A 24,696-nucleotide genomic window follows, 5' to 3' on the forward strand; every position below is an offset into this window, starting at 1 on the left:
TCCAGCCCCTCTCCAGGAGACTGGTTCCAGAGCCCAAGCCATGCGTAGAGGTGAGCCCGACTATATCTAGCCGGTACCTCTCAACCTCACGCACTAACTCAGGCTCCTTCCCCACCAGAGAGGTGACATTCCATGTCCCTATTGCCAGTCTTGGCAGCCGGGGGTCAGTCCGCCAGTGCCTTCGCTCCTGGCCACCACCCGGCACACAATGCACCCGACCCCTATGGCGCCTCCTGCGGGTGGTGGGCCTGCGGGAGGATGGGCCCATGTCTCCTCTTCGGGCTGTGCCCGGCCGGGCCCCATGGACTAAGGCCCGGCCACCAGACGCTTGCCCTCGGGCACCCTCCCCGGGCCTGGCTCCAGGGTGGGGCCCTGGTAATCCTATCCCGGGAAGGGTAAACTGTTCCCTCGATATTCTTTTCATAAGGGTCTTCTGAATCGCTCTTTGTCTGGTCCCTCACCCAGGACCAATTTGCCATGGGAGACCCTACCAGGGGGCAAAAGCCCCCAGACAACATAGCCCCTGGGATCCCTGGGACACACAAACCCCTCCACCACGATAAGGTAGCGATTTCTGTCGGTTGAAGACAATTAATCAGATTTACTTTATTTTTATTTACTTTATTGTAAGTAGTTTGTAGTTTTATTCTATTTATTGTTTCTTATTTTATTTTTATCCAGAATTATTTTATACATTCATTGTTTTATTAAAAAAAATTTGTATTTGTATTTTTCATATATATATATTCTCTGTGACAGTTTTTTTTCTAATAGTGATGCTGTTTTATTACTTTGTGTTAGGACTGACCCATATGACATAGAGCAAGGCCATTCGTGAGCAACTCTCACAACATTAAGACAAAGCCGGGAATATCTGAGACTGAGAGCCACGTGCCAGCCTAAGACTACAGTTTTGTAAAAATGAATCAGCAGTCTACACAGGGGGAAACATGGCCACAAAATCCAAATAGGCTCTTTTTTTTTTCTTTCTTAAATTAGCGAATATTCTCAGTTTAAACATTTGATTTATTGTTGCTGTAATCGAAAAAGGGGGATGCACATTTCTGGATTGAATGCTGTGTTAATAGTGTTGTGCTATAATGCAGCTGCAGCTTCCTGTAAGTTGCAAACATGGATAGAAATCATCATCAGAAATATAATTATCACACATTTTTTCGAAAAATCGTGATGGAATTTTAGCTGCATGAATGCTACACAAATAACGTTTTTAGTTAACTAATTAATAATAATGAATTAATTCTAAATCTCCTTGTGGATGTTAACATTTCTACTTTGACTTATGCTCAAAATTATCTACACATGCAAAATGTCTCGTTATGGGGGGATTTTAATCATGTATATCTCATCTGTGTCCATGAAGCTGCCTGAAAGCATGAAATGTTCTAATAGTGGACGACCTCTATTTTTTTTTTTTCCCCTTTCTGGCTCCTTCATGGTTAATGAATCTGTCAGAGCAGATGAGGAGGAGGAGCGTGTGTGGAGCTGCTGACTGAAGTCACAACATTGTTTTTGGTGGAGATAATCATGTTCATGGTGTTAGAATGAATGTTTTTAAGAACACGAGTCATGATTTGGCATTAAAAGGTCACTGCTGGAAAACGTGTTATCGTGCTGGAACTCCCCGAAATTCACATCTGTAGGCATCCAAAGTTCATAGTAACTGTCTCCCCTTTATGGATACTTCTTTTTTTTTTTTTTTTAAGTTAAAATACATTTAAAACAATTCAGCTCTGTGGTCAATAGACCAGTGAAAAACAACAAAATGTCAAAGGGTGGCAGAAATATTTGGCCACAAATAGTTTGCAGCTGTGTTATGATGTCATGAATTTTGTAGTAACCAGTGCTTTTTCTTTCCTGTCTCGCTCAGAATGGGAAGGCGATCTCTGTTAGTGGCTCTCCTGGCTGTAACTGTTGGAGTTTACCTGCTGCCGTCTCCCATCGACCCCAAACCACATGTGTAAGTATTCACACTTTCAGCTGGAGTCCCTCCAACGTGACTGCGGAGCGCTTCAGGCCCGCAAACATGGTTATAGTGGGAAGTGCAGCAGATACAGTTAATAGCCTTTTAAAAGCGGGTGCAAGAACCAAACTGCTGTTTTACAAGCAAAGTGAAACCACTGGATCAGATGTGTATAAGGAGAAGAGTTTAAGGGCAGACCAGTCAAAGTCAGATTGCATTTTTATGTTTTAATTCAATCAAAAATGCTTTTTGCCTCTGTTTATATAGAGAGTAGCTTTCGTAAAACCACGTATTTACATTTTTACTTTCATTTAAGGTTCAAAAACTATTATAATAGCTCATAACACAAAGTTCATCTAGCTCTGTGCTGCTGTTCAGTTTTCCTGTATTGTTACCCACGGTTTGTTTCCTCAGACTGAAGGGGCCACCTCCGGCTCTGGAAGGGCCGCTGGCTGTCAACACCCGTCTGCAGAAGGGTCGTAGGCTGTTCACTGGGAAACTACACGGACCGGAATCCTTCACTGCTGATGAGCATGGTGAGAGAGTTTGTTTTCCCCCTTCTCTCTTATTCCTGTGTGAAGACATCTACGTGCAAGCTACATATTGATGGAGTGTGTGTTTCAGGTAATGTGTACACGGGCACAGTGGACGGGAAGCTGTGGAGAATCGGTCCTGACGACAGCCTGACCTTCATCACTCACATGGGACAATATCTACCAGAATGTGGTTGGTGTTTGTTCAGGGATGACTGATCCTTCCTCACTTTCCTCCTAACTTTTTGTGGTCTTGATAACTTTACTGTGTAGCTGTTGTAATCTGTGACATTATGTCCTTCAAATCAGCAGTTCATCTTTTTTAAATAGTATGAAGATAAAAGCTGGCATTTAATAGCTGACTTCACATGACTTTTAAAGTTAAATTTTAACTTTGAGTATCAGAGGGCTAATAGGAGCTCGTATGTCTAAGGGGACAGTCAAAGTAGCTCAGTGCTTCATTTGGTTAGAAGAAAATTGGATGATAATGAACTTTGGCAGTTAACAAGGATTCATTTACCTCAGTGGAAATAACCTAAACCAGATGACTCGCTGAATTTAGCTACAACAACACTGGGAAAAATGTAATTTGCAGCACACATGAAACCTGAATATTAAAGGTGATGCATTTAATTATTCAGTAAACCTTTATTTATAATTTGAGGTTTATTTTTTAGTATTTAAAAGCACATATGAGACTAATGGAAATCATTAAGTAGATTTTTGCATGTCAAAAAGACACAAAAATGAACAACATTGAATGTTTTCACAGCACCACATGTTGTGTGTCTGCAGGGAGCAGCACAGACTATGAACCTGTGTGCGGTCGCCCTCATGGCATCCGTTTGGATCGTCACGGTCAGCTGATTGTTGCTGACTCTTACTTTGGGCTGCACAGCGTGGATCCCAAAACCGGAGAAAAGACTTTACTCCTGGCTAATTCAGAGGGTACAGAGTGTGCTAGTTGTGCTCCACATGTTGTATGAATCCCTTTAAGACCAGTAAAGTCATTCTGTTTGTCCTCAGGAGCTGATGGCGTTCCCTTTACCTTTTTAAACGGGCTTGAGATTTCCTCCCAAACTGGAATCATCTATTTCACGGACTCCTCCAGTCGCTGGGGACGCAGGCACGTCAAACTGGAGGTGAGAAGGAGGTCTGGGCTTTAAAATAATAATCCAAACACAACTTTTACTATAGATTTGCACAAAGAAGATTTGGAAACAAAGGTGGGCAGCAGCTCTGGTCTTCTAATAGATCGCAAAAAGGACTGCTGATGCAAGCAAGCGCCATTGAGGATTGTTTTTTTTCCCCTTCAGAGTTGCTTAGTAACCACAGCACTCAAAAACACAAGAGGACACTTAAGCTAGTTCTTTGTCTCTGTTCATCTGCCCAATTTGCCAAAAAAAGGAACCAACAAGAGTCCATTCAGTCCTGCTGGTGAGGCTTCAGGAAGCACTTTAAAATCTGATTAACCTCTCACAGTAATTATGTAAATTAGAAATATGATTTCCTGGTTCACCGTGGCAGTCGACTGCCTGAGGGATGACCATGTTTTATTTTATGTGGAGTTTGGGTGGTAGATAGTGAGAACCCTTTTAACATAAGGTGGAACCGTTACTGTTCAAGACAGAGCTGATGGATTCTCTAGTGAGCATTATTACGGTCATTAAATGTCACTCTCTGGATAAGGGAGTTATAACACAACCAGAATCCACCCTCTGTGTGCAATCTTGCCCTTGCCCCGTTTCTGTGGAACACCCTCCTTCAAGATATTAGGCAGGCATGCTCTGTGGAGGTTTTTAAAACTAAGCTGAAGACACATTTGTTCACCCTATCTTACATGTCTTAATTCTATGGCTTTTAGTTTTTAAATTTTTACTGTTTTTAACTTGTATTGTGTCTTTTACCTGTATTGCTTTGATTTCTTTTTTATCTTTTTAGTTTCAAATAGTTGTACAGCACTTTGTTTGAAAGCGCTTTATAAATAAAGTTGTTATTATTATTATTATTATTATTATTAAATGTAATAAAATAATGTAATAAAACCATTTTTCTAAATGTTTTTCATAAGCCAAGCAAGAAAACCACAACAATCAGATGGCCCCTATGAGCAAGTACTTGGCAACAGTGGGAAGGAAAAACTCACTTTTAACAGGAAGTAACGTCCAGCAGAACGAGGCTCAGGAGGGCCGGCCATCTGTCATGACTGGTTGAGAGCAGAGGGAGATAGTTTCTTCCTTATTTTCAAGTAGTAAGAAATTAATAAATGAAGATAAAAGTAAATGTGTCTCAGATAAGCTACGATTTGTTCAAAAAAGCTAACTGAAGTGAAACAGGCAAAGAAACAAATGTAGTTTTTTGTGTATTTTAGGTGATTCAACAAAGCAGAGCGATGATAAAATGAGCAGCATGAGTTTATGTAAACTAAAGAGATAAACTGGAGCTTTATATAAATGGCGTTTGGATACATTAAATACAGAGCTGTACAAAATCAGGCTAAGCTGTGCTAAACCGTTCAAACTGAACAATTCTGATTGTTTTTCAGGTGATCGAGCTGAACAGCCTTGGCCGTCTTCTCTCCTACGATCCCCAGTCAGGAAGTGTGACTGTGCTTCTGGACTCTCTCTACATGCCGAACGGCATCGTCCTGTCACCTGACGAAGACTTCCTGCTACTGGCGGAAACCAGCATTGGACGTATACTGAGGTTCGGATTGATTAGAGGATATTATACAAAGTTGCATTCATTTTCTGGAGGCCTAAACTAAGCTTTTCCCTTAAAATGATCTTTTTTCCCCCCAAAAGGAAGAAAAACTCAAATCAAGAAAAATGTTTTGTTGTATATCAGGTATTGGTTAAAAGGCCCAAAATCTGGGACCAAGGAGGTCATCATGGACAATATGATTGGTTATCCCGACAACATCCGCCTCAGTGACCACGGTACATTCCTGGTTGGCATAACAACACCTCGCTTTCGGAAGTTCATGCCACCTTTCCTGGATATGATTGCTCCGTACCCAGTGATCAAACGCTTCCTTGCCAAGGTCAGTGAGTTTTGATTATGAGGATAATGTGCTGATGGGTGATAAGAAAAAAATGTGAGTCAAACCTTCACTTGTGTGATTATTGGCAGCTAAACAGGATCTGCTCTATTTTTAAAACAGCCTTTAAGATCTCAGATAAGTGCTGATTTCATCCTGGTTTTTGTGTTGATAGCTGCAACTCAGTCCAATTAAATTAAGATTATTTAAATTTAATAATAAAGGCGTCAATATAAGATGTAAATACACAGAAAAAAAGTCTGTAGTTTCTGCAAATAACCAGTTAAAATATTGTTTGGCTGGAATTGCGAAATGACTTCAGTTCCCCAAAGCAACAATAAAATTTGAAATTAGTGATGTTGGATTGAGTTGAGTATTTAAAAGATCCGGCCAAAAATGCCGATGATAAAAACAAAGCTATTAAAAAAAGTTGTCAGTTGACTAATAGGGATAAATATAGATCAGCTTAAACTATCACCTGAAAATTTTAGTTTAGTAAAGTATTAATCACTTAAATGTTTATTTTTTGTTGTAAAGTAACAAATAAGCTGTTAGTAGCTGGGACATCTTTTGTATTGAGAAGCTCAATGCAGATTAATTAATAATGAAAGGTTTTAGCTGCTTCCCAGCTTAAGTTCAGAGGTTCTGTTGAGAAGCAGTGTAGTTTCATCTATTTTCCCATAATGCATCTGGTCTCCGTGATTCTCAGTTATTTATAGTGTGGTCAAGCTTTGTTGCTGACTGCATGGTGACGAGACAGTGTGAAATCTAACAGGACAGGGTCAGGGCCTCTTTAGCTGGACACACACAGACACTAAATACACTGCTCCGACACACACGGACACACTTGAATGAATTCATCCCAGGACACACATCTGAACTGTTGGTGAACTGCTTCAAGGGTGAAAATTAAATCAAAGACATGGCAACAAAAGAAATGGTTCAGTTCAGACACGATTTGATCTCCCAGGAAAATAAAAACTCGCTTTTATTTTAAGTTTATACGATTTTAGCACAGTGGACATATCTCAATTTTAGTCTGAATGAAAGAAAACACTGACACGTCTTTGTCTAATGTTGTTTCCTGCCACTCCCTGCAGCCTGACACCATCTCCGGTTATAGTTCCACATGTATGCAAAGCTAAGCCAAACAAAGACAGCACTCCATGCAAAGATCTTAATAAAAAAGGGAACAGGAAGTATTAATGTCTTTCTTTTTTTTTCTCCTCTCCTTAATCATCATTTCGTGTCCTGTGTTGTTAGTAGCTGTAAGCCTCGGGTCTGGTCTTTATCTGGAAATTATTGGGGGGGCATAACAAAAAGTGGAAGACTGTAAATGTGTATAGTATTATTATTTATTATTTATTTCAAGTGAACAAGAAAACTTTTGAAGAACTCTTTCAGAAGTCATTTTTTATGTCATGTGTCTTCTATTATTAGCAATTCATTAGGTTGATTATTGTAAATTCATAGATTTTTGTAGTCTGTAAGATGCACAAAAGGAGTCCAAATTGATGTCTTGAAATTGCTAATAGCAGTACTCCATTAAAGTTTTCTTTGTCTACTGTCATATGTAATGAAGTAAAGCAGGAAACTGTCACATTACCAGATTTTAGCTGTACATTCTGAGTTATTCTGAGCTAAGTGCTAAAGTTAGTTTACACTTTAGCACTAATAGTAAACATTCAATGCGTTTGTGTTTCCAGGTGGTTCCCCTGAACTGGTATAACATTCTGCTGCCACGCTACGCTCTGGTCCTGGAGCTGGGATTGGATGGCGAACTCATGGGAACGCTTCATGACCCGGAGGGCCGCCTCACATGGGCCATCAGCGATGTCTTCCAGCACCGAGGGAGAACCTACCTGGGCAGCACCGACCTGCCGTTCCTTCCCATCTTGGAAGGCTGGGATAGCTAATGATGACATATAAAGACTCTTTTCGTTTTATGTGGATGCAGGGTTCTTCACATTCACATTAGGACAACCACTAGTGTTTCCAGAGCAGTAAACTAAGAAAATATGATAACCTGAAGACATTTTAAGACACAGTGAATCCACCCCTAAAAATAATGAATGTCGAATCTTTTCCTCTAAAGACACGTAGTGTCCAAAAACACAGGGCTACGGATGAATCCCTAAAATACTGCTCAGTTGAAAGAAATAATAATAATTACACTCCCTGTTAAAAGTGAGTTTATCCTTCCCACTGTTGCCAAGTACTTGCTCATAGGGGCTATCTGATTGTGGTTTTCTTGCAAATATTTTAGGGTGTTTACCTTGCAATATAAAGTACCTTGAGGCAACTGTTGTTCTTATTTGGTGTTATATAAATAAAATGTAATTAAATGATCAAACTTATGTTTGACTTATGTTCATATCTGACCACTGTAGGTTAGAAATGATGTAGTTGGGGAATGGGATTACTGAGCAGATCAAAGTAAACCTCTTTTTACTCAACAATCAAAAGCAGAGAAAGTGTCTTTTTCTAGACGTGAAATCAGATTAGAAACCTGCGATGAACAGGGGATAAATATATCCTCACGTAAATAGCTTCCGAGTTGTTTTTGCACTGCAGGAGAAAAACTGGAACACAACTGTAGAGACACCTGGTGGCTTTCCAACCATCACTGACTTTAATATCATCACTCGTTAACCCTAGAACACTAATTTCAGGTGATTTTCACCCATCCAGTTATTAAATAGGTGGCAATTTCCAAGAGAATTCATTTGGTAAACAAAAACTTTTATTGTCAGCTGATCAAAAAATTAAATGTTTTTGTTTCTTTTCACGGAACAGAAGTTTGATACCATCATGGGGAGGCTCGCGGCTCTCCAACGGGAGATTGAGAGACCAGTGTCAGAGTGTTAAAGAACAGCTTTAAAATTCTCCTGAGCTGCTCGCATAAAAGAAAAATCAACAACATCAACATGCGGACACCACGGCGCCAGCTGCACGGGCCCAAGGCTGGAGCCGAACAAAAACTCCCTGATAACAACTGTGTGATGACAATTCTTCCCATCCCATGCAAGGCCACCTGGGTTGGCTAGCAGACTGTTTACTTAGCCTGATAGAGTGAAGGACACTGTCTCAGCTGAACTATGGACACGCACACACATACACTTACACTGATAAGCACTCACACACACCCCTTCCCCTTCTAATGCCTTCGATGCTTGTTGCCTCCTGGGAACACAAGGCGGGTCTGGGCCCGCGCTGGAGAGTCGGCGCAGTGGCAGGATGGCTGCTGTGTTGCCTGGGATTACTCCTTATCCCCTACCCAACCCTGTTGCTGGTCACGTGCTCTATAATGTTGTACTGTGGACATTTATGTGCTTTTCTGTGCAGAGGAGGTTTTTTTTGTTTTGTTTCCTGTTCTCATGCTGTCCTCCTGTAGCCCAGCATGAGTAGAGGTCTATTTTTTTCCTCTTGTACTTTTCCCATTGTAGTGTCCATTTCAGTGGTTTTTCTGTAATGCAACCGTTCTCTGACTTGTATCCCCATGTAATGCCTGTGTTGTGTGTGTAAGGTTGGGGGGCGGGTTCATTCTACTGCAGGGCAACCTGCCACTGCATGTGGCGAATACAAATTTGAACTTGAACTGTCCCAGGTATGTATGGACCAAAGAACAAGTTCCCAGTTCTATTTTTTATTATTTTTAGTTAACCATTCCCTAATTTTTCACTAATTTTAGGGTACAGCAGCGGTCCCCAACCTTTTTTGCGCCACGGACAAGTTTATGCCCGACAATATTTTCACGGACAGGCCTTTAAGGTGTCGCGGATACAACAAAATAAAACTAGTACCGGTACCGAAAAAAAGAAGATTTATTCATAACACACGTGAAAAGACCCAGGAAAACAGAGTTAACGATAAAAACGATGACAAAATAACGCTGAAAACCGATAAAATACCTGAAAACCATACATTTCACACCTGAGCCAAACGACTCACGGACCGGTACCGGTCTGAGGCCCGGGGGTTGGGGACCGCTGGGGTACAGGGTCCCCGCATACCTTTTTTTTTTTTCTTTTTATGAGACTTATAGGGGGTAGTAAAAGAAGAGTACTTCAATTTGCCATATATTGTTGTACTTTAATATATTTTGATGGGAAGAATTTTTTGTCGGGTATATTGGGTAAAATTGGGTGATAGTGTTACTGTTCTTGGGTTAAATCCATTAGGTTTGGTTCACCATTACTGCTGAGACGCGGGCCTGGATTGTCAAATTTCACTAACTTTTCTTTCTACAGAATTTGAAATGAACCTAATAAATGTGAATTTTGGACTGTCTTAAACTTGGAGGTTTACTGTTAATATCATGTTGAAAAGTTAGTCTTTTAAATAAAACTTTTACATTATTTAACATTCCATTGTGACTCAGTCCTTGGATTCAAATTATTTTTAAAAATACATTTTTAAACCACAAATCTTTGGATTTTGGACGTTGTTAGTTTTTTGTAACAAATTTGAAAAAGACCAAAATTTTCCATCCAATTATAACTTATATTTTATTTTGTATTGTATTGCATTTTGTGTGCAAATTTACAGACACTGGAGATTCTTGTAAACAACATTACGAAAAGAGGTAAGAACAAAATAGCTGTACATTAAATCCCAAAATGTTTAAATAAGGTTAATCCCTGTGAGCCAAAAGCTTGGGCTTTACACAGCTCTAAATGCTGTTTCAGACAGTTTTTTCTATTCTTGGCTCTGTATGATGTCACTAACGATGTTATTTCTGGTAACATGCAGGATCACAGCTAATGCTATTAACTGCAGTGATTGAATGACAGTAGGACTGAGGCAGGTCAGAAATGTAATTTAATAAATATTTCAGGCAGTGTGGGACACTTTGGGACCTTTTTAAAGTGAAAAACTGAAGCAGAACGTGATTGCTTTAGAATAGATCTTTATTTGGACAAAAACACAAGCCAAAAATACATAATCAAAAACTACTCAAGGGTGCCAAAACGACTGAACTGTTCTGACAGAGCGGAAAGTGCATCAGTGAGTCCAAGATACGATCAGTGATCAGTTGTATGGGGGAGGCGGCAAAACAGTCCAGTGGAGGATTTCGATGATCACGTGAATTCAGTCCAGTTTTTTGAATACAGAGCAAGAGGCAATACATGAACACAGTAGTATTATTAAAGAGTAACAAAACAGTAGAACATGGGAAAGTCTTTTCGGTTCTCAGTCAACATGACACGCAGTCTGTTTTAAAAACAGATGTTTAGCATTTTCCCTCCGAGGTTTCCACCTCAGAGTGATCTGCACACATCTTACTGAACATAAATTTTACAAGTTTGAACATCAGCACAATGTTTTCAGTTCACGTAGGCCATGAATTTGTGTGTCTCAAGTTTGAGAAGTGCATCAGAAATGTAGTTTTGCTCCATCTTTTCCCCACTAGGATGGTTTTGGAAGGGTTGTTTGGTGCACGGTCTTTTATTTTGAAAGATTACAGGATGCTCTGTACTGTTGCTACATCTGACTTGCTGTCCTCCTATTTTTGGCAACCTGTGGCATATCTGGTCTTGTGCCAAGGATCCAATCGGAGTTTAATTGAGGGGTCGGCAGAATAATGTCAGCAAACTCTTATTTTTAATTTTAAAAAACCCTTATTAATTAAAATTAAAAGTTTTTTGTTTTGTGTAATCCCTCAAAAACAAACACTCGTCGTTTATCTTGGACATTGGGAAGGGGGATCGTGTTAGAGTTACCATATAAAACCCGGGAGACTGAAATGATCAAAATTTTGTTTGCCACCTTCATCACAGGAGGATGTGCAGGGCAACTTGAGAGGGTAATGTGACTGTGGCTTGAACTTGAGTTGATTAATCAGTCTTATAATTCTGATAATTTAAAATTTACTTGCTAAATAATTATAAGATCTATTTGTTTCGGCCTGTCAGAGGAACCTCTTTAGCTCTGAGAACTTTGCTCTAAACCTGATAAAATTAACCTGAATACATGAACTGTTTACAAAAATCTTAAAGTGGAGCCTTGTTTGCAGTTTAGAGCTTGTATTTGCCGAAGTATTTCAAATACAACTTTCTGCAGAGCCCCCAGAGTCCCTTAAGGTGACATTTCCTTATCGTGCGCACAGGATTATTTATTATAAACTCCTACGTGTCTGTAATGAATGCATACAGCTGTAGTATAACGGAGAAAAATCTGCTAAAAAAGTTTTAGTTTGACCTAAGAAAGTTTTACGGTGTTAGGTAGTGGTTTGCAAGATAGGTTCATCCTCCAGTCCAAAGACCAAAGTTTTCAGCTAACGTCAGCACTTGTTTTTACTCAGGGGAAATATTGTAAGGAAAAAAAAAATACTGTCTAGTCTGTTTTCTAGTTTTACGCAGATGGCTCCATTGATTAGATTACTGCTTTGAATAGAAACAAGTTTACTAATTGGTGCAAAAGAAAAAAAGAAAACAAACCCCAAAACAACAACAACAACTAAAATTGGAGTAGAAACTTCTTGGACAGACTTTTGTATCATTAACTACACAGCAGGTCACATTATTTGTCAAACAACTACAATGAACAAAGGCATTAAAAATAAAGTTGAAATTCCGGTTTAGTTACTCAAAGTAGCTGAAGTAAATCTATGCTGGCATCCACCAGTTAAAGAGGGCCTGATCATATAATCCTTAAACCATAATATAACTAAAATAAATGGGTTATTTTTAAATTAAACTACCTTACAGTTGTTATGAAGAGTTAGATTAACGGTAAAGACCAGAACTGCTTTTTGTAGCAGCCTGTAAATGTGTTTATTTCTAGTGCTAAGTTTGACATTTTAACATGGGGAATCTATTGGGACTGCCTCACTTTTGAAGCCACCCTCAAGTGGCCATTAGAGGAACTGCAGTTTATGCCACTCACAGTGAGCAAAGTCATATAAGTGAATTTATAGTAAAATTTAAAATGAGTGCATGAGATAGGGGGGGAAAAAACAGTCACACCTAATGGGAAAGTAAGGGCTCTGTAGCTTTCTCTGATAAATTCAAGTGTTCAACCATAAATTAAACAATTAGAAGAGTGAGTAGTTGAAAGGAATTAAAGTGATATGTTCAGTGCAAAGTAAGGCTTATATGAAAACAGGGTTTTAATTCATGGCTTGCCTCGTGTAAATCAGTTCTGAATAATCTGGCTCTCTTTCACACCTACTGACAAAATAATTGAAAAGCAGTCCAAACAGACAGTTTAAAAGGTGGGCCTCCTATCTTCCAGCAGCGCCATAATATGACCCCCACCTGATCCCTTCTCCATCCTCATCTTACAAAGAGACTGGCTCAGGAGGCCCGACAACAAGGCAACAACATCAGGAAAGGCTGAATACATCACTCAACGCAGCCTTTCTTCCCCAGCTTCCCCACATCCTTCGCAGTCTTCCTACTTCACTGTCTGCCTGAGTCTGCTGAGCCTCCAGCTGTGGCTGGTAAACATTTGCCGTGGGTCAAATTTATACCTGAGGGGAGGAAAATATCACAGGGTAGAATAATTAATGCTTGTGTGTTAATAGAGCCTGGAAAACTTTACTAGAAAGGTAAAAAAAAAAAGTAATTAATTAATTAAAAACTAATTGCTGACTTAAATAGAACTCTTGAGTAACAGGATATTTTTATTTTCAAGGTATTTATCAAGAAATCACAACTCATTACATGAAAAATACTGAAAAGTACACAGTAATTGTGTATTTATACAATAGCCATGATTTAAATAGTTTAGAAAAAAGTGAATGCACGGGATAAACATTTAAATTCCCAAAAGTGTGAGAGAATTTACATATAATTTTATTGATTAAAAAAAAAAAAAAAAAAAAAAAAAAAAAAAAGATAAAATGCAGATTTTTGCTGAACAGACCTCGGATCGTACACGCCGGGTGTCCGACATGACTGTGCGGAGCAGGACTGCAGCATCATCAGCCGGTGGTTCATCTTCTCCAGGACTTCCTTGTCAATGGTTTTTGCAATGTTGGTCAGCTGGTACGGGTCTGCAGTCACGTTGTAGACTTCTACGAAAACCTACAGAACATAGACATCTGTGAAATATGCTAATGATTCAAAACTGATGAAACTCAAGGACATGCCATTCTCGATTTGACCACTAGATGCCAGCAAATCAAAGACTTTCAAAACCTGCACACAGCGCTTTTAAATGTGCTATACGAAGCATTTTTCACATGGTAAATCCTCTTTTATCACTAGCGCTGCAACAGATGTTATCTTAAAAGTGAGACATTCCCAACTGTCCCAGTTGCTTGACTGATTTCTATATTAAGGATATGGGATCAGTTTCTTACACAAAAATATAAAAAGGAGCACTTTTGGTTAGTTCAGCTTTATGAACTAACCGTCACCAGATTAATGCAGCACAGCTAAGTTGCACAGCTAATCGTAGCCATCTTGCCTAACATTAGTGCCAACAAAAATAACATTTGAATACAAATGTTAGCTGGCTAGCTTGACAAATTGCTAAAGACTGAAAATCAAAAGCAAATAAATACAATACTATACCTCATTGTCATCAAATTCGCAGTACTGCAGGTTGGAAGAGCGGGCGATGGTGCGCACACAGGCGTAAGTGTTGTTGTAAGAGTCCTCACACACACAGTCTGGGAAACACTCCTATAGAAAAAACGTTTGTTATTGGTGTTTAATTTTTGGTGCCGCTGAAAAACCCCAAAAAACAAAACAACCCACAACAACAACAAAGTTTTACTTCATCCCTGTTTCCATACCGACACGCCGGGACCCAGTAGCGGGCAGGCAGGGTCCGACTTGTTCCTGCCCTCGCCTTCGTACTCCACCAGGATGTCTGTTCTCCAACTGCTGCCGTTCATCTTCCCCTCCTGGTGACACACACAGATATGAACAAGTGTGACTTTAAATTTATTTTGTTACCTAATAATCGTTACTGAGTTTTGTTGATAAGTTGTCATTTACCTCTTATTATATTATTAGTAATGTGTTGATGTGGCAATTGATCAACATTTGATGATGTAAAAATATCTACAAATAAAAGGATTTATTTGTGTACTTGGGTCTGACTAAGCATATTAATATTCAACCGTCTCCTTTACCTTGTATTATAGACAACAAAAGCAGAACACAAGCTTAGTTTTCTCACCATAATTGGCAGAAACGACATGCCGTCCATTTGGGTCTTGTTGACGTTGTACCCGGCGATGTCCAGGATGGTCGGGCCAAGGTCAACGTTCGCTACCAACATCTGGAAAGACAAAAGAAACACTCAATCCAACAAATGTGGCCAGCAAAATGGATGCACCATCTCTAAACACAGATCCTGTGCATCTGTTCAAAGTAGATTTTTTCCTCTCTTTGCTGCTTTTCCTCTTTTTGGGACCAACAGGAGGGCTCATGCTGCTACACTGAATATAAATCCACTAACAAGATAAAAACAGGATATGCATTTATTTATAACACACAGGTGACTAATATTTACTGCTTTATTTAACCAAGAACTAATACCAAAAACATCAATGGCAACAAAGTGTGAAACATCAATTAAAGTCAATGTTTTCTACCAGCAACAAGGATAATAATATTCAGCCAAAACATATGCAGGTAGAAGTAACTGCAAATGTTCTCAAACTTTCTGGATTGTGGGTGGTTCCACTGAGTTTCTGGTGATATGATGTTAATTGTTTCAGTTTTTAGCTCTCAGTTTACACCCCGATGTCCAAAATAAACTAAATATGTGCAAAATGCAAACAAAAACAGAATGCAGTGATCTGTGAGGGAGTTATAGATAACTTAAAGTGAATGGAAACTTAAACACTGGCCTGGATCTTGAAAGAATATAGCATTCGTTTAATTTTTATGGTAGTAACGCTTTTAAAAAACCTATACTGGAACCATTTCCTTAAATATGTCAGAGGTTATAAGATTATAATATAGACAGAGAATATGATTTCAACAGTAACTGTATTAATAGAGGATCAGTGAATAATGATAAATACTAAATATTGATTAGAGAGCAAGGGCATCTCATCTTTCGTGTGTGTGTGTGTGTGTGTACCTGGCTGGTCTGGTTGGGTTTGATATTTGGTCCTCTGACCATGAGAGGAACTCTGATGTCAAACTCATACAGCTGCCTTTTATCCACTGGGAGAGAGAACTGACCTGAAACAGGAAGAGAGTCCTTTCATTTTCTTTACTCTGCGTCCAAAAAAACAAGTCTCACGCACTTCTTATCATCTGAGACGTCACTTTTAGGTTGTGACTGAGATTTGGCCACATTTTCAACAGTACTGACAATTTTAAAGCAGTTTTGTTTCTCATGTTTTAAACCTTTGGAGGTATAAAAGGGTGGGAAACAATTAGCAGTGAGAGCTAACCAAACCCTACCACACTAAAAACCTTGTGAATGTTAAACTATCCTCTGAAAAACTGTAGATGTTGAAATAAAAAACAAAAAGCACTCGCACAGACATACCTGTGTGATATCCATTATCAGAAGTAAAGAAGATGTAGGTATTGTTCAGTTCACCTCTGACCTCCAACCTCTTCACTATTTTCTCCACCAGGTCGTCCACTGACAGTAACGTTTGCCACCTGTAGGACGAGATAAACCGGGAATGAGTGGTCTGTAAGGGTCTACCTTACAGTATAAAGTGCCTAAGTCGACTGTCGTTGTGATTTGGTGCTGTAGAAATAAAATTGAATTGAACTGAAGCCTCGTAGCTGCATTCTGGATGATTTGCTGACCCTTTGTAGGACTGTTTTCTTGTCATTGGTCGGCTATAGCACAAACTAAGAGGTGTTCTCTGGGCCACTACACCAGGCTCATCGAGGCTGTAAAGCACAATGTGATGGTGGAGTCCAAGCAAAGGATGACAGACTCGGGGATGAAGCAGCTGATTATATTTCATGTCAGAAAAAACTTGGCCAATAAAATATTTACAGTGGAGAAACGTATAAATGGTATTTTTAAATTAATATTGACTCATTTAAGAAAGCTGGTGGCCAGAAAGGAGCTGCACACACACTGCTGCAAAAACAAGCTAAATCTGTGGGAAACTATGTTAAGACCTGAAGGTGAAAAGAAAGGAGGAGAATTAGGAGGATGTGAAAGGTGACAGAAAGCAGTGGTCTGGTAAGGAGCTGAGGAGGATGTTTCAAAAAGGAAATAAGGAAGTGGAGCAAAGAAAGAGGAAGGTGAGGAGGTGAAGCGACTGACCGTCCCCTGAAGGCATCATCCAGAAACCGAATGGAGGAGTTTGACATGGGAGTTTTAGCCTGTCTGATCAACCAGTGTTTGTCCTGAGGGGAGAAATGAAAGTGATCATGATTAGCAAGGTCCTCTTTAGCGTAGAGACTGATGTAACCCAACAGAACTTATTAACAGAGCGCTTTCTTCCATCTTACTTTGGAACCAGCGAAATTCAGCAAGAACTTTAAAAAAAAAAAAATTTCTACCTTCCCATGGACGTTGAAGTTGGGATCTCGGGGAGCTTTGGTGTTGTTGAAGCGTTTCTGGTACTGAGGTGCTGCCGTCCAGGGGGAGTGGGGGGCCGGCGTGGACACCATCATGAAGAACGGCTGGTAGCTGGTTTTATACTGGAGGAAGTCTAGAGACATGTTGGCCTGAGAACGAGGAAGAGAGTGATCAGAGCCTTTGATCGCTGATCATTTCTGCATGTGACCCTTACATCATTGTACATGGCTGTCTCTCTGTCAGACTGTTGGTCTTACCAACAATATAAAAGAAGTTACCTCTTTTTCTCTGACATTATATTAAGTCAAACATAACAAAAAAGAAAAAGCGGAGTAGAGCTCTCTCTCTTAAAATCTAGGGGGGGGGGTTTCACCCAAAAACCTTTAAGGTAATTTATCAAGCAGACATGAATTCTGTCTTTTCTATTTTGTCCCTAAAAATGGAAGTGTGAACCAAAAACTGTCTTTAAAGTAACAAGACAAGGATGCTTTACATTTGTGGCTATATAAATGAAGTAAAGGACGGTGTGCAGTCATATCAAAGGTCTCTCACCAGTAGATCTGTCAGGTAATCTTTGCTGTAGTCGGCTCCGTGCTTCTGAGCCTTCCCATTCACTGATAGTGTGTAGTTGTAGTATTTAGAGTTTTTATCCTGGAAAACACAAACGACACGACTCTGTAAAACACTTCAGGTTTAAAGAGCCACTCGGATCATGTGTAAAGAACTGCAAATTATTACGTAAGCACATGCACCGTCCTCTTCATTTCAGATTTCCCAGCCTTAAATCACACAGAATAAAACACCTAGTGGAAGAAATCATTTCCAGGTGTGTATTATATGTATGTATCTATATAATCTTGGTCTAAGAAGCTGAAGTGAATTTTAAGAAGTCAATATAAAAAGCCTGATATTATTTTTGAACCATGCACAGGGTTAGGGTTAAGAAACCTGGAAACCTTCAGGGTTCAGAAAAAAAGTCCTCTTTCGCACTGACTAAAATCTAATTTTTTTTCTTAAAAACAGCAGTTACAACTGTTGCTCACAGCTGATCACATGAAGTCACCAATTATCAGAGACGAGCTGCAGTTCATGGAAACATATTGTTAAAAGTTCCCTCAAAGCATAGTGATAGTGACTCTGGTGCAGCGCCAGAAGGATTATTGGCTTAAACTGCCAAAATCATATAAACCGCATGAGTCTCGCTCTTTGTTATGATAAACTTCCAAGTCATGGGACCACGGCTCTAATCTGTGTTTGTTCATCCAGTGACAGTGAAGATAAACCAGCCTGCACGGCAGTCTGGACGTGACCTCCGACTTCTGCAAACCAGTTAGAGACCTTCTGTAAATCCACACAAATCTAACTTTAGCCTTTTTATTAGTCTGTCTCCTTATTTAGCCACATGACTGCCTACATTTCACAGTGGTGTGTGAGGTAGCTTCATATCAGATCTGATTTAATCAGAAATACACATTTTTGCAACATTAAATATGAACTGGGAACTCATGGAAATAATAAAACAAAGAAAAATATGGATAAAAAACAAACAACTTTTGTGTGTCAAGATGGTGATAAAAAGTGAGACAGACATTCTGCAACCTCGCTTTAATAAAGAATAACCTAAATACAACCGGCTGAGTCAAGATCTCTATTGCAAAGTCATGGAGATTTAAAAATTACACATAATGCTCAATTTTCTGACCAATTTTCTGATACTGAACTTGTCCCATTTCCCATCAGTAGCAGGGAAAGAACTACATTGGTTGTACTGCGCAGACCATCTGAAGCTGAAGAAGATCATTAACCGCAGAATACAAACTGCACTTTATTTCCTCACTTGAAAGGAAAGAGTAGCAGAGAGTTAATTCGATACGCTCCCATGGTACTACATCTAAAACTCTTATATGTCCTTCTCCCCGGCATTAACAGTTAAGGTTTGCACCTTAGGAATTAAGGGATAAGATGCTTTGTAAATGACTTCTCTTCTGACAGATTTAATCCTAACTTTTCAGGGAAATTCGCAGTAAACATGATGGTTTTAGGATTTAAACAAGCCTTCATTTCCAGGAGCTGAATTTTCCTTTGGAGCAGCATTTAACTCAGATGTTGAACTAAATAAACTCAGTTTGATAGCATCAACAGGCAGACGCCCAAAATGACCACATCATGTGACGATCAATACATCAATCACTGTTCACAGAGACAGACGAGCAGCTTTATCGCAGATGCAGAATTTGCTAATAGAAAACGTAAGACTCCAATCAGCAAAGGCAGCCGAGTCTCTAAACAAGTTCTCAGAAGAAGCAGCGAAGCCACAGACACTTTGGATTGTCTAAGAAAAATGCTGAGGAATAAAAGCAGTAATAGAAGAGCAGACGAACACAAGGCAAAATGATGCTGCAGTGAAACATGACAGCTCAAATTCACGGCTGTTTCTTTACTCTGGAGTTTAACCCTTAGGTTTATAAGACCTCTAAAGACAAAGAGGGCCAAATGTTCCTCAGACCACAGGAATTTGAGTTTCTCAGAAACTTGTGGAGTCAGTCCAACTTGAAATGGTATAGTTTTGAGATTATAGTTGCATGACTGTCTCCGACAACAAGGTCAGCTCTAAAACTGGTCCATGATATCTATAAAAGCAAATAATGTGAACATTCAGACTTACCAGCCCGACCCAGTAACTCCAACCTGGAGGAATGTGCTCCACTCCACCAGCTTCCGAGTGCCCATACTGCAAAATAGCATAAATGTTGAGTATGTGCAGTTCTGCATGATGAGATGAAGAGAGTTTGAAAATGTTCTTTCATTTTCTGGTACATAAATGCTCAAAGACAGAGTGAAAAGGAGAAGTAGCAAAACAGGCCCAAGTGGCTTTTTTGGTGACACTTTAAACGTCCTAACAAACAGGACGTTCTGGTTCTCTATTTGACCATCTGTTAATCACAAGGGGAGATGTAACCTTCACCCTCAGATGATAGATCGTATGACTGCACATCTAATGACAGTCTCCTGAACACTGCAGTAAAGATGCCTCACTTTTATGCATCTCTGACACCTGCATACGATTTAAAACTTCAATATATTTTATTTGAAATTACAATATAATGATATTTATGTACAAAGTTTACCTACTCAGAGAGAGGTATACTAGAAAAAGAGGCAACAAATCTGGTTCATACAGGAAAAATTAAATAAAATATAATGCAAGTAATTTTAGATATTGGATAACCCAAGTTATTTTATAGAAAAGAAAAACACATAATTATATTTTAAGTAAACTTAAGTAGTGCATAACTAATTTTACAGGACAAGAGATAAATGACACTGTACGTTTCCACATTTTAAGTACTGTAAACAACTGTAATTAGCTAATTTTCTGGTAGTGGTTAAAAACAAACAAAAAAAGAATATTCTGTGTTTTTCAATTCCATTTAATTACAGGGGAATTACACCAACAAATTATTTTTTAGCTCCTTCATTCTTCAGATAACAGCGCAATACAAGAACAAAGGGGGACAACCTCTTACTAAAGGCAAGTCACCGATTCTGGCAAAAAAGCGACACTCACCTGGTTGAGATATTTCCCAGCAAAGAATGTCTGGTAGCCAGCGGAGGCCTTCAGTAAGGCGGGGAAGGTGTGCGGCTCCTCGCTCTTCTGCCAGGCTTTGCTGCTACAGTTTCCATCCAAGGTGTTGTTGATGACGTGGTGGTTGTGGGGGTATTTCCCCGTCAAGATGCTGGCACGACTGGGGCAGCAGAGCGGGCTGGCAACAAACTGAGGGAAAAAGACGCGAGACGAAACTGAAAGGATTTTCTTTAATTATATTTGACTTGTGATTCTCTACATGCAGCTTTTATGTAAAGTCATTTTAGATAATGCTACAAAATAATGTACAGACGCAAAGCAGGGCTAAAACGATACACTTAATAGTCCCTGAAAGCTGTATATAAAAGATGTACATAATGTTGGGTCTGAAAAGTAAAGCTAGCGCAAAATGTCTTAAAATGTCGTTCCTTCTAATGGCCAGCAGGGGGCGACTCCTCTGATTGCAAAAAGAAGTTATATAGAAGTGGGCAAGAATTTTTTTCCCCTACTTGATTAATTTATTACCTTAAACACTTTCTCAATAAATTTATGGTCCCAGTTGGTCAAGTCAAGTCTCACTTTATATTCATATGGTTATTTGAAATTTTATGGTCCTATTTAGTGTCCAAAAGAACCATAAAACAGGGTTTACTTTAGGGTTAAGCTACCTTGTGATTAGGAGCTTGCTGCATTAGCATGTAGCATATCTGTTTTGTTTTGTTTTTTAAAACCTGGTCCTTCCTGCATTTGTGCCGTGAAGCTACGATCTCAGGTTTCAAAAGATTTCACAAATCAAATGGGTGATATTACAGTAGCTAAGTCCATCTTTGATATACAGTCTATGCTGATGACAAGAGGAACATGTAGGCAGGCTATACTTACTGCGTTTGTGAAGGTCATCCCTGCGTCACCAATGAGTTTTTTCGTCTTGTTCAGTGGATTCTGAAAGGAAAACACATTTTATATTTATTTATTTATTTATTTATTTATATGCGCTGACATTAATTAAATTACCTGCACTTAAACTCTTTGTTTGCTTTTTGGCCATCAGCAATAACAGGATGTAGTTTTTGTCCTATTGAGAAGGCCGCTGTCATAGAAACGGCTTTTTTTTTTTTTTTAGACCAGCAAATATTTGATCTATTTGAAACGGTGCTTTCAGAGGGTGAAATGCTAAAATAAATAACACAAAGTTTAGTTCAGCATTGGAACAGCAACACTGGAAAAGTAAGTAAACGTACATTCATCACATCTTCCCATTTATGAAATTATAATCAAGGATTTCAGATTAAATGCCGATGACTGGATCTCTCTTAGGGTTTAAAAAACACTTGTTATCAAAGGATTAAAAAAATTTTCGAAACAATTTGAAGAAATGCTTCAGCTCTAACACTAAATCTTCAAAAAGTGCTGTCAGAAAACTGACAAAGTCTCCAAGAAGCCCAAAGCAGACTTGTGCATGTACATTGGAGATTGGCTCAGAAGGAGAAATTGAGGTTTATGACATGATTAATTAACTGAAATGCTTTAGGACTATATAAAACAGGAAGTACTTCAATTAAAACCACCAAAATCTGTCAAAAGTGTCAGCAAACTGATGTCTGAGACTGGTGGACAATCAAGAAAAACACCCATATGATCTGTGCTAAACTGGGCAATCAGCATTACCTCATGATCCCAATGACAGAGTCTTTTCAACTGCAAAGTATTTTATCCATTGTTGTACTATTCACCTTTATCTGTAGATCCTGTTTGAAAGCAGACCACATGTTTGCTTGTGCAAAGATGTCAATAACACCAAAGGTTTCCATGTGGTGCCCTCACTTTTTCACATGACTGTGGTCTCAGACAGAGCAGAGATTACACACCTCTGGAAAAACACTGAGCATTTTGTGCACTAATCAGCACAAAATAAATGGATTAACATACTGTGGCTCTGTAATATAACTGCTGCTACAACTGAAGGTGAATTCGTGTAATACTAGGTTCAGATACTCAGAACTGAAAAATTTGTACCAAAACAGCACAAAATAATCTAAAGTTGGACTCTTTACTCAAACTAAAGACAAAAATAAGGCTCAGCATGTGTTATGATTTTTTATTTTATACAGAAATTTAGCATCATGTTTAAATTAAGCTGTTCTTTAGGTAATGGCAATATCTATCAGTAGCTTTATATTAGATGTGGCTTGAAAGTCACCAGTGTGATGTAAATTTGATCAAAGTCAAGCATCAACATGTAGTCAGGAGTTTTTGGACACACACAGGTTAAGAGTAGAAATAAAGGCACATGATCTGCAACAACTCCTGACCTTCATCGATGATGTAACAACATTTAACCTGCGAAACACAGCAGTTTAATGTTTTTGGATGGCATATCTACAAGCTATCAGTCTGAGTACATGTGGGTTTGAATCAGCAGATGAAACGAGAAATAAGAAAACCTACAAGTTTTTTTTGTATGTATCAGCAGTTTTTGTTTTGATTACAGTCTCACATCAGTTACTTTCCGCAGTGACTTTACAGAGTTATGTTTTACTCTTTTAAACAGCAGTGTCCATTAAACAGCATAAAGACCAGGAGTGGGTCAAAAAAAATATGAACATTGTAGTGAAATCATTAATCACACTAATTTCTGAATAAAAAGATTTTCCGTTCTTGGTGTGATAGTGATGCCAGATTTACCATGGAGGGGTAAAAATGATCGGAAAGTGTCTTTAAATCAGTTGGTTTAATTTAAAGATGGGAAAATAATGTTGTTGCCGAGGTTTTGTGCCTTTCCCATCTGTAAACTGTAATGCACGTCACATGATCACAGGTCTATTTTGCCTTTTTTTAAAAGACATCTTGGGCTATTCATTACCTGTTTGTAAACAGATCTCTCATGAAATGAAAGTAAATGTAACCTAAAATAATGGCTTATGTTCTACACATTTTTAAGAGGGGTGTGAACCTGGCATGATCTTAAAATTTGGCAGTTATTTCTTTCGCACTCTTACCTGCAGAGGTGAATCTAAAGAAGGGCACCGCATTTACCGCACCTGGTCTCCATGACATTTATTTTAAAACTTTAAGTTGCTAACTAATCTAGCTCTATACTGCTAATTTAATTATTTTAGCATCGTTTTTGGGCCAGTAAAAGCCTGATTTAATGGGCCTGGAAGCCCAGTGGGGAGAAATGAAAGCTGGTCAGTTAAAATCATTTTATACCTTCGGTAAGCATAACACTTCTTTCTTTTTAAATATGTGTATAAATGTGCATGTAATAGTTTAACGGGCCTAGCCCACTTGAGATCAGATCGTGCTGTTTGACAGACCAGATTTAAAGTGTTTACTTTGGGATTATTGTAATTATTATGCATTACCATTACTGTCAGACTGGCTATTATAGCACAAACAACTCATTTACGTAGACCCAGTCTTTATAAACATAACATCCTCTGGCTGGCTAAAAACATTTCTTCTAGATTTGTTTTTTAAATTATAATAAAAACATTGGTGGTGATGGATTGACAAGCCTGCTGACTCTGTCGGATGCCTGCATGATGTTTGCTGTCAGGAATGTTAGCTGTCAGCTTTATCCAATCTGGTTTAATGTCATTAAAAAAAAAAGACAATGTCATAACTCTCAGATAAGCTCCTACTGACCAGACCCCCGATAGCGACGTCCAAGTCGTCGGTGAGGATCAGAACGATGTTAGGTCTCCGGGAAGAGCTGGCCCCGCTGCTCCCGCTTAGGTGGCTCCACAAAGTGACGCAGATCAGGAGAAAGCTGAACATCTTCGGCCCGGAGCAGCGAAAAGAGCCCATTTTCTTCATCCAGCTACAAACTTCTGAAGCACAGTGTCTCTACCATCCACGTTGCGCCTTATAACAGCGTGAAATGGAGAGGCCGCTCCTCCGTGACGGCAAAAACACAGGCACGAGCTCAACCCTGACTCAACGCTTCCCTGTTTGCTGGCCACGTGGTGTACGGAAGCCCGCATCATTTGATTTGTAGGCGTGTACCAGTGACTGTCAGTGGCGTATACCCGCCCCTCATGACTACAGCTTTTATTTTATGCTTTAATTTTCTTTCTTTCTTTCTTTC

The 24,696-nt window shown here is 39.1% G+C and overlaps 2 protein-coding genes across 2 annotated transcripts in view; one reads left to right on the forward strand and one right to left on the reverse strand.

The window, feature by feature from the left end:
* The window catches only part of LOC102205194 (adipocyte plasma membrane-associated protein), a 12,074-nt gene extending 3,737 nt beyond the window's left edge, over positions 1-8,337 (forward strand). Inside the window, exons 2-9 of the mRNA XM_005745643.1 lie at positions 1,889-1,978; positions 2,396-2,517; positions 2,606-2,707; positions 3,310-3,462; positions 3,541-3,656; positions 5,060-5,220; positions 5,362-5,557; positions 7,261-8,337. Of these exons, the coding sequence (XP_005745700.1) occupies positions 1,890-1,978; positions 2,396-2,517; positions 2,606-2,707; positions 3,310-3,462; positions 3,541-3,656; positions 5,060-5,220; positions 5,362-5,557; positions 7,261-7,470 (1,149 nt within the window). The 5' untranslated portion in view covers position 1,889 and the 3' untranslated portion in view covers positions 7,471-8,337. The remainder of the gene's footprint in view (positions 1-1,888; positions 1,979-2,395; positions 2,518-2,605; positions 2,708-3,309; positions 3,463-3,540; positions 3,657-5,059; positions 5,221-5,361; positions 5,558-7,260) is intronic.
* A 2,109-nt stretch (positions 8,338-10,446) lies between these two features.
* On the reverse strand, positions 10,447-24,604 carry gnsa (glucosamine (N-acetyl)-6-sulfatase a). Its single transcript, XM_005745644.2, has 14 exons — positions 24,255-24,604; positions 21,489-21,548; positions 20,589-20,795; positions 19,686-19,751; positions 17,573-17,671; positions 17,002-17,169; positions 16,763-16,845; positions 16,019-16,137; positions 15,602-15,705; positions 14,690-14,791; positions 14,301-14,411; positions 14,077-14,187; positions 13,424-13,584; positions 10,447-13,028 (listed from the first exon to the last, which is right to left on the reverse strand). The coding sequence occupies exons 1-14, from the start codon at positions 24,423-24,425 to the stop codon at positions 12,953-12,955; spliced, it is 1,638 nt and encodes a 545-aa protein (XP_005745701.1). The 5' UTR covers positions 24,426-24,604; the 3' UTR covers positions 10,447-12,952.
* Positions 24,605-24,696: the final 92 nt, after the last annotated feature.

This window comes from Pundamilia nyererei, unplaced genomic scaffold, assembly GCF_000239375.1.
Source record: "Pundamilia nyererei isolate P.nyererei 1_Seehausen unplaced genomic scaffold, PunNye1.0 scaffold00162, whole genome shotgun sequence".
NCBI lineage: Eukaryota > Metazoa > Chordata > Actinopteri > Cichliformes > Cichlidae > Pundamilia > Pundamilia nyererei.

Bases quoted from the DNA above. Each gene is read 5' to 3' on its own strand.
- gnsa (XM_005745644.2), bottom strand. From the start codon at position 24,425: ATGAAGAAAATGGGCTCTTTTCGCTGCTCCGGGCCGAAGATGTTCAGC. The intron at 16,138-16,762 runs GTCAGTCGCTTC...CTCGTCCTACAG, and splicing joins GATGATGCCTTCAGGGGACG to GTGGCAAACGTTACTGTCAG. The intron at 15,706-16,018 runs GTATGTCTGTGC...TTCCTGTTTCAG, and splicing joins TGATAATGGATATCACACAG to GTCAGTTCTCTCTCCCAGTG.